The sequence below is a fragment of the Anguilla anguilla genome, chromosome 16 (assembly GCF_013347855.1).
Source record: "Anguilla anguilla isolate fAngAng1 chromosome 16, fAngAng1.pri, whole genome shotgun sequence".
NCBI lineage: Eukaryota > Metazoa > Chordata > Actinopteri > Anguilliformes > Anguillidae > Anguilla > Anguilla anguilla.
In genome coordinates, this window is record NC_049216.1 from 17147196 (window position 1) to 17161658 (window position 14463).

General features: G+C 44.3%; 1 protein-coding gene across 1 annotated transcript; it reads left to right on the forward strand.

Annotated features, from left to right (window-relative positions):
- Positions 1-958: 958 nt before the first annotated feature.
- Positions 959-13867, forward strand: LOC118215574 (eukaryotic translation initiation factor 4 gamma 2-like). Its single transcript, XM_035396463.1, has 21 exons — positions 959-1008; positions 1516-1623; positions 3120-3185; positions 3555-3680; positions 3970-4072; positions 7859-7990; positions 8489-8555; positions 9026-9177; positions 9311-9421; positions 9529-9711; positions 9827-9965; positions 10052-10218; positions 10339-10488; positions 10602-10730; positions 11081-11185; positions 11295-11510; positions 11605-11863; positions 11986-12190; positions 12296-12504; positions 12653-12774; positions 12937-13867. The coding sequence occupies exons 1-21, from the start codon at positions 959-961 to the stop codon at positions 13000-13002; spliced, it is 2865 nt and encodes a 954-aa protein (XP_035252354.1). The 3' UTR covers positions 13003-13867.
- The last annotated feature ends 596 nt before the right edge of the window (positions 13868-14463 follow it).

Here is a 14463-nt window from a genome sequence, read left to right on the forward strand (position 1 = left end):
GACCGAAATCCTGAAAATCTGAAGTTGTTCCGGTAAAGGTAAGGAAAACGAGTATCCTAGTTCTTGATCTCTCCAAAATGGCTGCTCTATTTAGACTACCATGGGAGCTCTAACGTTTCAATCGACTGTCTGACTGTTTGGCTAGCTGGTTCTCCAACCTAGCTAGCAACGACCGTCATAGAAAATGGCGTCGTGGAAAATCGACACTGGTGTTTAAATCCAAGTATGTAGCCTAACGTTATCATGTCTAGCTACTGTGGATGCCGGACTAATTACTTGATAGCCTTTCAGTATATTTATAAAGAGACCGGACTATAGTCAGTGTTAGATGGATTGCTGAGGTCCCCTTAACTTTATCGATATGAGCCAGCGTGGCTAATTTACATGCGTTGTGGAATGCACGACATGAACAAATCATCTTTAATTAAATCTTCAAAGGAGACCTGATCCTTACTCTCGTAACGTTGCCATTAGCTTTGTTTATCGTGACTGTAGCTTGCTGGTCATCGCCAATAATATCGACGATAGTCGTGTTTTTATTTAATCACGAAACCATTCCGTTCGTGTTTCCGTTTAATTTCGCTAGTGTTTGGATTTAAGAGGTCACGTCTCTTGTTTCTAAGCTCGCACTCCTTTTGTAGTTATAGTTGAGTCACTTCAATCGCTAAAATGTAACTTGTATAACAATATAATTTGATAGTGGTAGGATGCTTTCGTTACTTGTATTGTTGGTTACATTCTAACGTCGACAAGCTGGATGTTGGCTAGACGATTGGGCAAACCAGCTAACTATCCATATCATGTTAGTCTAGACTGAGGGTCTGTTGTCTGTGTTGACTGACGTTATGAAAATGTCAATGTCTGTTTCGGTGATCATTACCGACAATCAATGTCGGTAATAACAAGTTGGACTGGTTTTGTAAGTCGGCCGCAGCTCCCTTAACACAACGTTGCGCGGATGCTGACGAACACTAAATTCGTGCAGCAATATCAGCTGAAGTTGGCTAGGTTAGACTACCTTAACGTTACCCATTTCTCTTTCATGTTTTAAACTAACTGTAGTCTAAACTAACGATGGTAATTTGTTTATCGAGCTGCATAAATTAATTGCTTGTTAAAGGACGTACACTGTGTAGATTAAGTCCGTCTTGAGACGAGTGTTTGCTAAAAAATGTAGCCAACCTTAAACGTAACGTTAATATATTAGACTAACAGGTTTGCTATGATAAGCTGACGCACGTACATTCGCTTAAGTTTAATACACCTAGCCTAGCTAGCTAATGTTAACGATGATCACATTTTGGTTGTGAGTTGAATGCAGTGAGGATGAAATGATGATTTGGCTTTTTCCAGTTCGTTCTAACCGTTTCGTTCCTAACACTGACTTGACTGCAATATAATTTATTCACTAGTCTAACGTTTAGCCTGTACCATTAGGTGGCTAACGTTACGTAAATAGAGATGTTTACGTCCTTGGCATGTTCTAATGGTGTCATTTTCCCCTCTTTCCTTCAGTACGTTCTCCCCACCCCACCATTTGAATATAATTTTTTTGAAAATTTTTCGTCGTCAAGCCGCCAAAGTGGAGAGTGTGGTTGCAGAAGGGGGCGCTTCTCGTTTCAGGTGTGTGGCTGAAGTATATTGACTAGTTTACCAGCGTGATGTTTCAACATGTCTCATGTACAACTGTTTCAATTTTAAAACGCTGTTACCATATCATTTAACAGAGTGTGGTGAGGTGTACAACTGTATGAATTTATATTAACCCTTCATATATTGAGTGCTCAATTTCAGAATTGAAACGGCATGTAAAACAACTTTTTCTATGCAAGTTCCTAAACTAGTCCGACTTGCTTCTTCACCGATTTCACACAGAACTACATTACATTACATTCATTTGGCAGACGCTTTTATCCAAAGCGACGTACAAAAGTGCATTTTCATGATCGTAGACAACTGCTGAACACGGGTTCAGTAAGGTACAATTACTTATTTTGTACAGCTATTTCTAGCCGAGAACAATGAACACTATCCTGGTCTAACATCTGCAAAGCCAACTAGGCAGAAGAATAAGCTACAGTATTAGGACAAGTACAAATTACCAAGAAGTGCAGGGATGGGGCAACATGTAACAAGTGACAGGAAAAAGGGTATTTTTTTTTTTTTTTTTTTAATTACAGCGTGGTGGTGGTTAGTCTAGGTATAGTCTGAAGAGATGAGTCTTCAGGCCACGGCGGAAGATGGATAGTGAGGGGGAGGTTCGGAGAGGGACGGGGAGTTCGTTCCACCACTGGGGAGCTAGGGTGGAGAAGCTCTGTGATCCCTTTGGGCGGGTGGGAGGGGTTACAAGGCGCCCTGCTGCCGCAGAGCGGAGTGGTCGAGCAGGCACATAGAATTGAGTCATGTCCTGCAAGTAGATGGGGGCTGTCCTGTTGGCGGCAGTGTAGGCAAGGGTCAGGGCTTTGAACCGGATGTAATTATGTAATTATGGTCCATGTTTTCCCCCTCAGTTAAGTCTATGTAGTGCAATCCCAATGTACACTGCATGCTTTCTTTATTAATGCAATTGGAAATCAAATGGCGTACTCTTTGATAATACAGTTGGTGAATGCCCCTGTGTGTGGGCTAAGGAGTTGGTCTTGTAACCTGACGGTTGCAGGCTGGATTCCCTGGTAGGACACTGCCGTTGTACCCTTGAGCAAGGTACTTAACTTGCATTGCTCCAGTATATATCCAGCTGTATAATTAGATACAATGTAAGTTGCTCTGGAGAAGAGCGTCTGCTAAATGCCTGTAATGTAATTGGTAGATAAATCATAAATCCATGTGCTAGTCCTCTGGGTTACCAAGCGGCCAAATCTGGTAGCCCAGCCAAATGTTTGTAACCCAGGTATATATTCATATACTATTACACACACACATTATGGAGAGGGAGATTCTCAGAATTGTGTTAAAATGATCATCATGATTTAATTATATTAGTAAAAACATTAAGTAGCCGGGGCAGCTGTATCCCTTATGATGAAATGGCAGTTTATGGTCAGTCCTCTAATATGCATGTGAGGGCATGCCTGTGCAGTGGCCTTTGCTGTTTTGACTGAGTTTTTGGGCTTTTTCAGTGCTTCTTCGGGTGGAGGGGGAGGTCGGGGTGCACCTCAGCACTATCCCAAGACTGTCGGAAACAGGTACACAAAGGCGCCTTAGTCTTGATGAGGACAACCTTGGTCTTTTGTTTGTCTGGTAATTTTTTAGAAAGGCAGTGCGTGAACTAATATCCAGTCAGTTATCACTTCCTGTGTAAATTAGTTTCTTGAATGCAGCTGCTTTGTGTATTAGCATTAGAGTGTGTGTCTTATCTAGGTACCTGTTCACTCATTCACCTGTGTTTTTAGCAAGTGTCTGTGTGGCTTTTAAAGGTATCTGTCCATTAACCTGTGATTTTCAGCGAGTGTCAATTTCTTGTAGACATACCTATTTATTCATTCACCTGTGTTTTGATCAAGTGTTGGTGTGTCTTGTAGAGGTACCTGTTCACTCATTCACTTGTGTTTTAGCGAGTGCCTGGGGAAAGCCCCTGGGCCTAGCGTTCAGAAATGGGTTCCTTCACGAAGCACTAGACGAGATGTCAACTCCTCCAATGAAAAAGAGCGACACGATGCAATCTTTAGGAAAGTAAGAGGGTATGTTTCGCACGTTTATTTTCCCTTTTCTTTCAGAGCCTAAAGTCCCTCTTTAAATGACCCTGACATTATTGCAGCGTGTATGTGTAGTGTGGCACTTGGAACAGGGAGGGAAATGCTGCAATTTGAGCAGCTTATTTCATTAGCTGATCTCTTTAATGTAGGGCTGTGTTTACTATTAATTTCCTCACTGAGGAAAATTAAGATTTATTCTATGAACGTTACTCTTGGTCTCTGTGGGGATAGTGTGGTAATGCATCTGATTGTTTCCCCTCCTTTCCTTCTCCAGCATACTTAATAAACTTACCCCTGACAAGTTTGACAAGCTATGCCTTGAACTCCTGAATGTGGGCGTAGATTCTAAACTCGTCCTAAAGGGAATCATCCTGCTGGTAAGCATGCATGCCATTCTAATGTTTGCTTATATTAAACCTGTGGATTATTATACATTTCTGAGCAACCATAAAACAGTGACTTTTTTGGTGTGTGCCTGGTTTATAATATGGTTGCTGTGATGAGTAGAAAAGTGCAGCACATCAGCATAAGCCGCGTTTCCACCAAAATTACCCGGAACTTTCAGTCCCAGGAACTACTTTACCAGGAACTAAAAGGTTCCTTCAGCCAATGGTTGTCTGCGTTTCCACCGGGGTCTAAAGTACCGCGAAGATTAGGCAAATTAGCCCACTGACGTTGTCGTCGGTCCATCTGTCATATGATTTCTTCTGTAACCCCATACTACCACCGAAGTAGCCTACATTATTTTCTAATAACCGGGACAGCCCGGAGGGGTTTATTCCACTTATATACAACGGGTTACCAACAATGACTATATATGGTTACTTTTGTATTTATTGATTTTCATATATCCTCTCAAACGCATTCATTAACAGCAGAAAACATGCACACGTTGTAAACAATTTGCTGTTTTATTACTTTCTCGTCGTCAATTCCATATAGGCTAATCGCAAAATGACAAGAATAGAACGAAAACTCGGACTTGCGTGAAAATGTAAATTAGTAGTGGTACAGCCACCGTTTGCTTTCCTTCGAAGTTACTGCTAGCCGAGCAGCGAAGTGTGCCCTCCAGATGCGAACCATGCACCATAAATGAGTCCATAGTCTTCCTGGTCTTTTCGTGGAATTGAAAAATGGCAGTAAAATTGAGTAAAATTACGGCAGTCTGAAAAAGCTAAAGCGAAGATTACTAGAATTAACCTGTTATTTTACCCGGATAAAAAGTGCGGAAGGTGATTTCCAGTTTGCTTGTACTGTATCACCAATGTTAATTATGCAGAACTACCGCATACCTCACATAACTGTATCAAACGTTTTGAGTCAATTACAACGGACTAAGAAAATATTCAGCAACCAAATTAATCCGTTTGAATGTTTTGGTAGCCTACGTAATATGCTGTCCCAGCACGAATGCTTAGCATTTTATAAAACGAATACTAAAGCAAGAAAAGAACAGAAGAGCACACGTTATAATTCCAAGACGTTGACAGGTTATAACCAAAAGTAGGCTACTGCGCCGCATAACATACAAGTTTGATTTGAAGTTATTATGAAAATAAATTGGTTTGCCGCTGCATATTTTCAAACATGGCGGGTAATGGCGGAAAATAAATACAACACAAATGCTACGAGTACTCGACCAATCAGAAATGTTCAGCGCTGCAAGCTCCACCCAAAAGGTTCCTGTACTTTCGGAAAGTACTACCCCCCGAGCAGGAACGTTTTGGGGGGTAAAACAAAGCCCCCAGAACTAAATTTAGACCCTAGTTCCTGCGGTGGAAACGCACTGAGTTCCTCAAAAGGTTCCTAGTTCCGGGGTATAGTTCCTGCGGTGGAAACGCGGCTATAGTAGAAGTGTCTGAAATGGTGTTGGCTCTACTTTTTAACCCACTAAAAGAAGAATGTGCAGGCAGCAGTACAGTGCTTGCCAGTTGGTGACCATTGGTGTAATGCTGTTTATTAATCTTCAAATATACTACAGTGTTTCTGTGGTAGACACATCCATGTTAAGCCGCGTTTCCACCAAAATTACCCGGAACTTTCAGTCCCAGGAACTACTTTACCAGGAACTAAAAGGTTCCTTCAGCCAATGGTTGTCTGCGTTTCCACCGGGGTCTAAAGTACCGCGAAGATTAGGCAAATTCGCCCACTGACGTTGTCGTCGGGCCATCTGTCATATGATTTCTTCTGTAACCCCATACTACCACCGAAGTAGCCTACATTATTTTCTAATAACCGGGACAGCCCGGAGGGGTTTATTCCACTTATATACAACGGGTTACCAACAATGACTATATATGGTTACTTTTGTATTTATTGATTTTCATACATCCTCTCAAACACATTCATTAACAGCAGAAAACATGCACACGTTGTAAACAATTTGCTGTTTTATTACTTTCTCGTCGTCAATTCCATATAGGCTAATCGCAAAATGACAAGAATAGAACGAAAACTCGGACTTGCGTGAAAATGTAAATTAGTAGTGGTACAGCCACCGTTTGCTTTCCTTCGAAGTTACTGCTAGCCGAGCAGCGAAGTGTGCCCTCCAGATGCGAACCATGCACCATAAATGAGTCCATAGTCTTCCTGGTCTTTTCGTGGAATTGAAAAATGGCAGTAAAATTACGGCAGTCTGAAAAAGATAAAGGGAAGATTACTAGAATTAACCTGTTATTTTACCCGGATAAAAAGTGCGGAAGGTGATTTCCAGTTTGCTTGTACTGTATCACCAATGTTAATTATGCAGAACTACCGCATACCTCACATAACTGTATCAAACGTTTTGAGTCAATTACAACGGGCTAACAAAGAAAATCCGGAAGAAAATATTCAGCAACCGAATTAATCCGTTTGAATGTTTTGGTAGCCTACGTAATATGCTGTCCCAGCACGAATGCTTAGCATTTTATAAAACGAATACTAAAGCAAGAAAAGAACAGAAGAGCACACGTTATAATTCCAAGACGTTGACAGGCTATAACCAAAAGTAGGCTACTGCGCCGCATAACATACAAGTTTGATTTGAAGTTATGAAAATAATTGGTTTGCCGCTGCATATTTTCAAACATGGCGGGTAATGGCGGAAAATAAATACAACACAAATGCTACGAGTACTCGACCAATCAGAAATGTTCAGCGCTGCAAGCTCCACCCAAAAGGTTCCTGTACTTTCGGAAAGTACTACCCCCCGAGCAGGAACGTTTTGGGGGGTAAAACAAAGCCCCCAGAACTAAATTTAGACCCTAGTTCCTGCGGTGGAAACGCACTGAGTTCCTCAAAAGGTTCCTAGTTCCGGGGTATAGTTCCTGCGGTGGAAACGCGGCTTTACATGTCATGGCTGTAGGTCTTGAAGTCACTCTGCTCATCCCTTGTAATGTGTGGAGTTTTGAGTCTTCAGCAGCTCACAGCTGTTCTGAATTTGGTAAAACTGGGTCTATACTGAAAAGCATACTATACAGGACTTAAGTCTTGTTCTAGTTGCGCTTGCAGTGTTACAACACTCGCCACAAGCTTGTGAAATCATCAGAAACTTCCCATAAATTTCTCCAAATCAATTACCCTGACCGGGTATTACATTGTCCGGTTGGGACCACAAACCGGGCGTGTACAAAAAGTTGCAAACCGGACATTCTGTTTAAGAAAACCAGACATCTGTCAAGCCTAGCTGGATATCTAGAGGTAACATTACTTGCAGGTCCTATAAAAATAAACAAACTATGCGTCGCTTTTCATCCCCTTCACAAACTTTAGCTGACGTCACCAAGGAACAGCAATTCCAAGCTTAGCTCTAGTTTTTGAACAAGCCCTGTCAGCTTGTGTTTTACTTTGCTGTATCTGAGCCCTTACGACAACTTGCTAGCTACCTATAAACATTCTGCTGCTCTTTAGCCTCACCACTCCCTCCCTGCACAGAAAAGTCTGCCACACCCAGAAAGTTCCTAAACTCATTTTAGAATTGCAAATACTGGTAAAGGTGTATAAGTTTGGCTAAAGTACGTAAAAGCAGTGTTTGCCAGTGCATCATAGATACGCCTTAGCATGATTATTTACGAAATAAAAGTCCTGCATAGTTTTCCTTTAATGGTACAGAAATGGTATACACTGAACTATTATCTCCAGGTCTGTTGACACAAACATGAAATGTTTCTTTTTCCAACCAGATTGTAGACAAAGCCCTAGAAGAGCCCAAATATAGTTCGCTATATGCTCAGCTATGTCTGCGCTTGGCAGAAGATGCACCCAACTTTGACGGCCCCTCACTTGAGATCCAACCCAAGCACAAGCAGAGCACGGTAGGCATGGGATTGGCAAGGGATCGATCCACGATCAGAATGGCATCTTTGGCTGCGTTCCAGTCCTTTCAAAAGTAGTTCTTCTTGCTCCCCTTGTCTGCTTCTGACCCAAAAGGGGGTAACCGGCTGTTATGACAGGGAATGGTCAAATTGTAAAACAACAGAAGGAAATGCAATTATGCCTCCTTTTTGTAAGCTATTACTTATGAACAGTCTCCATAAATTCTTCTTTTTCTCATCTCCCTCCCTTGCTGTCCTTGTTTTCTTGTGAGTTGTGGAGAGGAGATTGTATAGGAAGGGAAGGAAACAAGGAAACATTTTTAAATTTAACGCAGCCATTGTCATCACAATCTGAACACAAATTTGTTCAGATTTCCCATAATTTCTCTAGTGCAATTATGATAGTCATTTAAAATGTAAAATTAGACGTTCAGTTGACATTTTGGCCCAAAGCCCAGTTTTCTTTGGTTTTTATTCGTTAATTATTTGGTTCCACAGACTTTCAGGCGACTTCTGATATCAAAGCTTCAAGATGAATTTGAAAACCGTGCCAGAAATGTTGAAGGTGAGTATGGCCAGATTTACATTTACATTTTTGGTACCAGTTTTATATGGCCCTTTTCCACCAGGTCGTAGGCTAAAAGAGGGAAGGGTCTATCCAGGATGGGGACTGCACAGTTCCTGGAGCATGTTTGTTTGCTTTTCCCACCTCACCTAGAGAATCGTGAAGATTAGACAAAGTAGGAGAAAGTGACAGTGGGCGGGAAAAAAGCAACTATTACGTTTAATATGTATTGTGGACTTTTTTTTCTAATCCTTTTTCAGTTCTTAAATGTTTTCCCATTTTTGTGTTCTTAAATGTTTTATTTAACTGACACAGTTTAAAAAAAACACTCAAGACTGTTTTAGACATAATAACTCTTCAATAATAAATTCTCCAATAACAAAATAAGTTTGTTGGGTGGTAATTAGTACTCTAATTCAGTGGCACTGCATCATGTGTCTAATTATACATCTTATTTCCTCCTCTCCTAGTCTATGACAAACATGACAACCCTCTTACTTCTGAGGAAGAGGAGCAGCATGCAATTGCCAAGATCAAGATGCTGGGCAACATCAAATTCATTGGAGAACTTGGCAAACTCGACCTCATCCATGAATCTATCCTTCATAAGTGCATTAAAACAGTACGCTCCTCTTTTTGGGTCACATCTGTTTAGAAATGATTTCCTTGTGCTTTTTCCCTGGAAAATGGAAATGATTGCAGTTGTGAAGTTGTTGCTTTGGGAGAGCTAATGGCATTCCATTTGTTTTTCTTAGCTTTTGGAAAAGAAGAAGAGAGTCAAGCTTAAGGATATGGGGGAGGATTTGGAGTGCCTCTGTCAGATAATGAGAACAGTGGGGCCTAGACTAGATCACGAAAAAGCCAGGGTAAGTCTGAACTAACTATCTTTTTAAAGTTGTCTGTGTTTCTTCCTCAACACCTCCCTAAAAAAAGATATGTCCCTTTGTAATATAATTTGTCTTCTCTTTCCCAGTCTTTGATGGATCAGTACTTTAGCCGGATGCGATCCTTAATGAACAACAAGGAGCTGCCAGCTAGAATCCGTTTCCTGCTGCAAGACACTGTGGAGCTGAGAGAAAACAACTGGGTTCCTCGCAAAGCTTTCCTGGACAACGGACCAAAGACCCTTAACCAGATCCGTCAGGAGGCTGTGAAAGTGAGTGTGCAGATGAGTTTGGTGTGTTTGGGGCAAAATATGTAATTGGTTGGTTTAATTGGCCACCGCATTCACTAGGAAGCCAGTCATCATTTCCGCCGTTTTCTTCCTGCAGGATTTGGGTGTATTTATTCCCGGAATGAGCCAGGGAATGAGGCCGGACTTCTTTCTGGAAGGACCTTTCATGCCAGCCCGGATTAAAATGGACCGGGAAACTCTGGGGGGGTTGGCTGATATGTTTGGCCAGATGCCAGGTATGCTCAGTGTTTTTGTGGCGGGTCAGAGGGTATATCTGTTGTGGAACTGTTTTCATGCTGCTTTGCTCCCCCCCCCTCGCCAGGCAGTGGGATTGGCACCGGGCCAGGGGTCATTCAGGACCGATATTCACCCACCATGGGACGGCACCGCTCCAGCCCGCTCTTTAACGGCCACAGTGGGCACAACACCACCCCCGTACCCCAATCCCAGTTCGACATGGGGGGCAAGCCTTTCATCAAGTCCTCCCAGGCAAGACCCTTTCCTGTTTCCTGTTCAATTGACTTGAGTGCCAAACCTGCTAGCCTAGCTCAGACACTTCCCTGTGAGTGGCTAGTAAGAGCAGCATTCTCCTTTCTCTCTCTTTCTCAGGGACAGAACCTGCATTACCACACCCAGAACCTGAACCATTCATCCCAACAACAGCAGCAGCAGCAGCAGCAGCAGCAGCAGCAGCAGCAGCAGCAAGCTAAGGACATGCCCCCACGCTTCATTAAGAAAAGCCAGCTCAACTCTGACGAGGTAACTACCGTCGAGCAGCACTTCCCAACAGCCTGCTGCCGTGCTCTCCTGTTGATGGGTAAGGGGCCTGCTGTGCAGCAGGTACTGATGGCTCCTTCCTCTTCCTTCCTTAGATCAGTCTGAGGCCGGCGCAGTCATTTCTGCTCAATAAAAACCAAGTGCCAAAACTGCAGCCTCAGATCCCCACCATGATCCCTCCCAGCGCCCAGCCACCTCGGACACAGACTCCGCCCCTGGGACAGGTAAGCATGATCGCCCTGTGCCTTTGTTCACACCACCTCTGCAACAACTGATCCACTCTAGTCCTCCACTATAGCAGTGGAAAGTTCACCTCCCATCAGCTGAGGTGGAAAGAGAGGGATTAAGTCCACTATTGGGGGGTGATTAGCTGCCCTGAGAGCCAGATCAGAAAGGATGCCCTGATTGGGCGAGGCAGGTCTGAGGGGATGCCCTGATTGGGCGAGGCAGGTTTAAGGGAATGCTCTGATTGGGAGAGGCAGGTCCGAGGGGATGCCCTGATTGGGAGAGGCAGGTCCGAGGGGATGCCCTGATTGGGAGAGCCAGGTTGTAAAACGTTTATTTTTTCCACCAGCCTCCTCAGCTTGGCCTCAAAACCAATCCCCCTCCAATCCAGGAGAAACCGCCAAAGACCACCAAGAAACCACCACCTGCCAAGGAGGAGCTTCTTAAGATGACCGTACGTGCTTTTATGCCCTATTAATATATGCCTCTGGTTGTATTGCTAAACTGTGCCATAGTGGAGCTGCTTTTTGGTGTTTAACCCTTGCGGTGCTGCGGTTTCCCAGGAGGCCATAGTGACTGAGTACCTGAACAGCGGGGACCTGGGGGCGGCGGTGAGTGCCATGCGTGAGATGAAGGCTCCCAAGCACTTTGTGCCTGAGATGCTGAGCAAGATGGTGGTGTGCTCCCTGGACCGCTCGGACCAAGACAGGGAGCAGGCCAGCACGCTGATCCATACGCTGCGCACGGAGGGCCTCGTCACCGGCGACAACTTCATCCAGGTATTGAAAATGTACCATTTCTCCACCCCCTTCCTCTCTCTTGCTGAAGTGTTCATATGAACACCATTTAATTTGACTTTGTTTCCTTTAACAGGCCTTCCAGAAGGTTCTGGACCAGTGCGCCAAGATCGAGGTGGATGTTCCGCTGGTGAAGTCCTACCTGGCGCAGTTTGCGGCTCGGGCCATCTTGGCGGAGCTGGTGAGCGTGGCCGAACTGGCCCAGCCCCTGGAGAACGGCGCTCACTTCCCCCTGTTCCTGCTCTGCCTGCAGCAGGCCTCCAAGCTGCGTGACCGCGACTGGCTGACCGACCTCTTCCAGCAGAGCAGAGTCAGCATGCTGAAGATGCTGCCTGGTGAGCATGCTCAGTCTGTCCCTGTGTGAGCGAGCGCGCTCGCCACACTCCCCTCAGGCTCAGGCACGTGCTCGGCTTCCTTGTGCATTTGTCACAAACCTCTCGCTCTCCCTCCTGCGCAGAGATGGACCAGAATAAGGACCGCATGCTGGAGCTTCTGGAGGGGAAGGGGCTGAGCTTCCTGTTCCCCCTGCTGAAGCTGGAGAAGGAGCTGCTGAAGCAGATCAAGGCAGACCCTTCCCCGCAGTCCATCTACAAGTGGATCAAAGACAACATCTCGCCCAAGCTGCACACGGACAAGGGTTTTGTCAACATCCTGATGACCAGGTGAGCTGAGGTTGTCCTGCGGTTCTCCCCTGGAGACTGCCTTCATGTTGGTCTGCTGTCCCCGGTGGCTGCATTATGTTTATGATTCCCGTCTCCTCTCCCCAGCTTCCTGCAGTACATCTCCCATGAGCTGTGCATGGCCGAGGGCGACGAGCAGCTGTCCGCTCCCTCCAAAGATCAGCTGGACCAGGAGAGGCAGCTGCTGCTGTCCTTCAAGCCGGTGATGCAGAAGTTCCTGCACGAGCACGTGGACCTGCAGGTCGCTGCGCTGTACGCCCTGCAGGTCCACTGCAACGCCAACGGCTTCCCCAAAGGTAGGGACCCCAGCGGATGCCCGTGCAGCGGAAGACTGTTCAGTCGCCGCTCGCTAAGGCTCAGGTTTAATGTGCCTGGTGGAAGTGGCTGGTTTAAGTTGGTATGCTAGTCTGGCTAATGCTGTTCTGTACTTGCTGGTTTTCCCAGGCATGTTACTGCGCTACTTCGTCAGCTTCTATGACCTGGAGATCATTGAAGAGGAAGCCTTCCTTGCATGGAAAGAGGACATTACCCAAGAGTTTCCTGGAAAAGGAAAAGCATTATTCCAGGTAAGTGTGCGTGTTCATGTGAGCAGTTCGTCACTGAGTATGATTTGAGTCCTTGCTTCCCTCCGTTTCTGCTTTTGCATACGTTGAGGGTTAGCCTAGTTAGTGATGCTGTGATTTGTTTTTCACCTGATCAGTGCTGTGACCAACTGTCTTATTTCCCAGGTGAACCAGTGGCTTACCTGGCTGGAAACCGCTGAGGAAGAGGAGTCTGAGGATGAAGCTGACTGAGCCAAAGCCTTACAGTGCAGAGAAACTATGGATCTGTTACTTTCACTTCCTCCTGTCCCACTTGTTACCCCCTTTTTTCTTTCTACCTTATACATGCACCTATTCAACCACTGCGAGAATTAATTCCACTGTAGTTTTCGCAATGTGATGCAGAGGCATGTTTTTTTCCAGCTTTAGTTTTTTAACGTAAGGTCTTAAAGGCATCCTGGTGTACCGTGTGTAGATGAGATATTGCCAGCATTAGGTCGCCCTGGTTTGCCAATTACTGATGGACCAGAGAGCCCATCCCTAAACCCTGCGTTGCGTACGCTTTGAGTTAACCAATCGCAACACTGTAGGAATGCACTTTGCCTGGCGTCACTCGAGTCGTTGCAATATTCATTCATACTTTGATTGTTACAAAGAATCCTAAACTGTAATCATTGGTTTGCTGCCGTAACGTTCGAATAGTTCTTGCCTGTGTTTCTACCTCCTAGTGCTGGGGCTTGTCATGGACTTGGCGGTCCCGTTAAATGAAAGCCCTAGATTAGCATGGGCAAGTGCACAAGTCATTAATAAAAACCTGGTTTACTTGCACAGAATGACCTGATTGTGAGATTTCAGATTAAGACCTTTATAAGTGCTTGTGGATGTGTGGATCATAAGAAAACGGAAATTAAGCCTTTTAATTTATGGCCTCCTGTCCCCTCTTCCCCGTCTTTCACTCATTTTGTGATACTTGAATTATTTTTTTCCCCTTCCACCATGTTCAGGGACTAAACTTGGCCTGTTTGGATGCAACATCTTTTGATTGAACAAGAACATGTAAGAAGTGAATTTTTAACCTGTTTTAATTCGGTAATAAAAGTTAACACACGAAACTGAATTGGTATTTCTGCCTTGCGTTGATGTTTTGAGTAAAATGTAGATCAAGTCACTCTGCTTGTGGTGTGCTCTGTCCTCTGCAGTGCTGCGTTTGGGTTATTCCACCGGGTGAATTTTTATTAAAATAAATAGGCCCTGGGTTCTTCACCACAAAACACATTGAGGTTGAATTAAGTCTTCACTTTCTCGTCACTTGTAAAATTGAATTATTTCCATAGGGGCTTTGGGGTTGTAAGGATTTTTCCTGCAGATTTTTCCATATACTATTTAAATTTCAGTTGGTCTGTATTTCATTCAGTATTAGCCTTGTGCTGCCATTCCCATTCAGTCTTATTATTGTGCTAGGAATGTCCAGTAAATTCCAAGGAAGTGATGAATTGGTTGTTCCCATTCATCTGAAGCAAGCTTTCGACCTATATTAAATTCCTAAAACAAATGTAAGCATCACATTTAAAAAATGTGAAATGCATCTAGATGTTTCTGACATTGAATCGCTTTAATGAATTCTGTCATGACTGGTAACTGTCCAGTTGGGTTCAGATCTAAAAATCAAAGCTTTACTGTTGGCAACCCGGGGTGAGATCATGGTTAGATTGA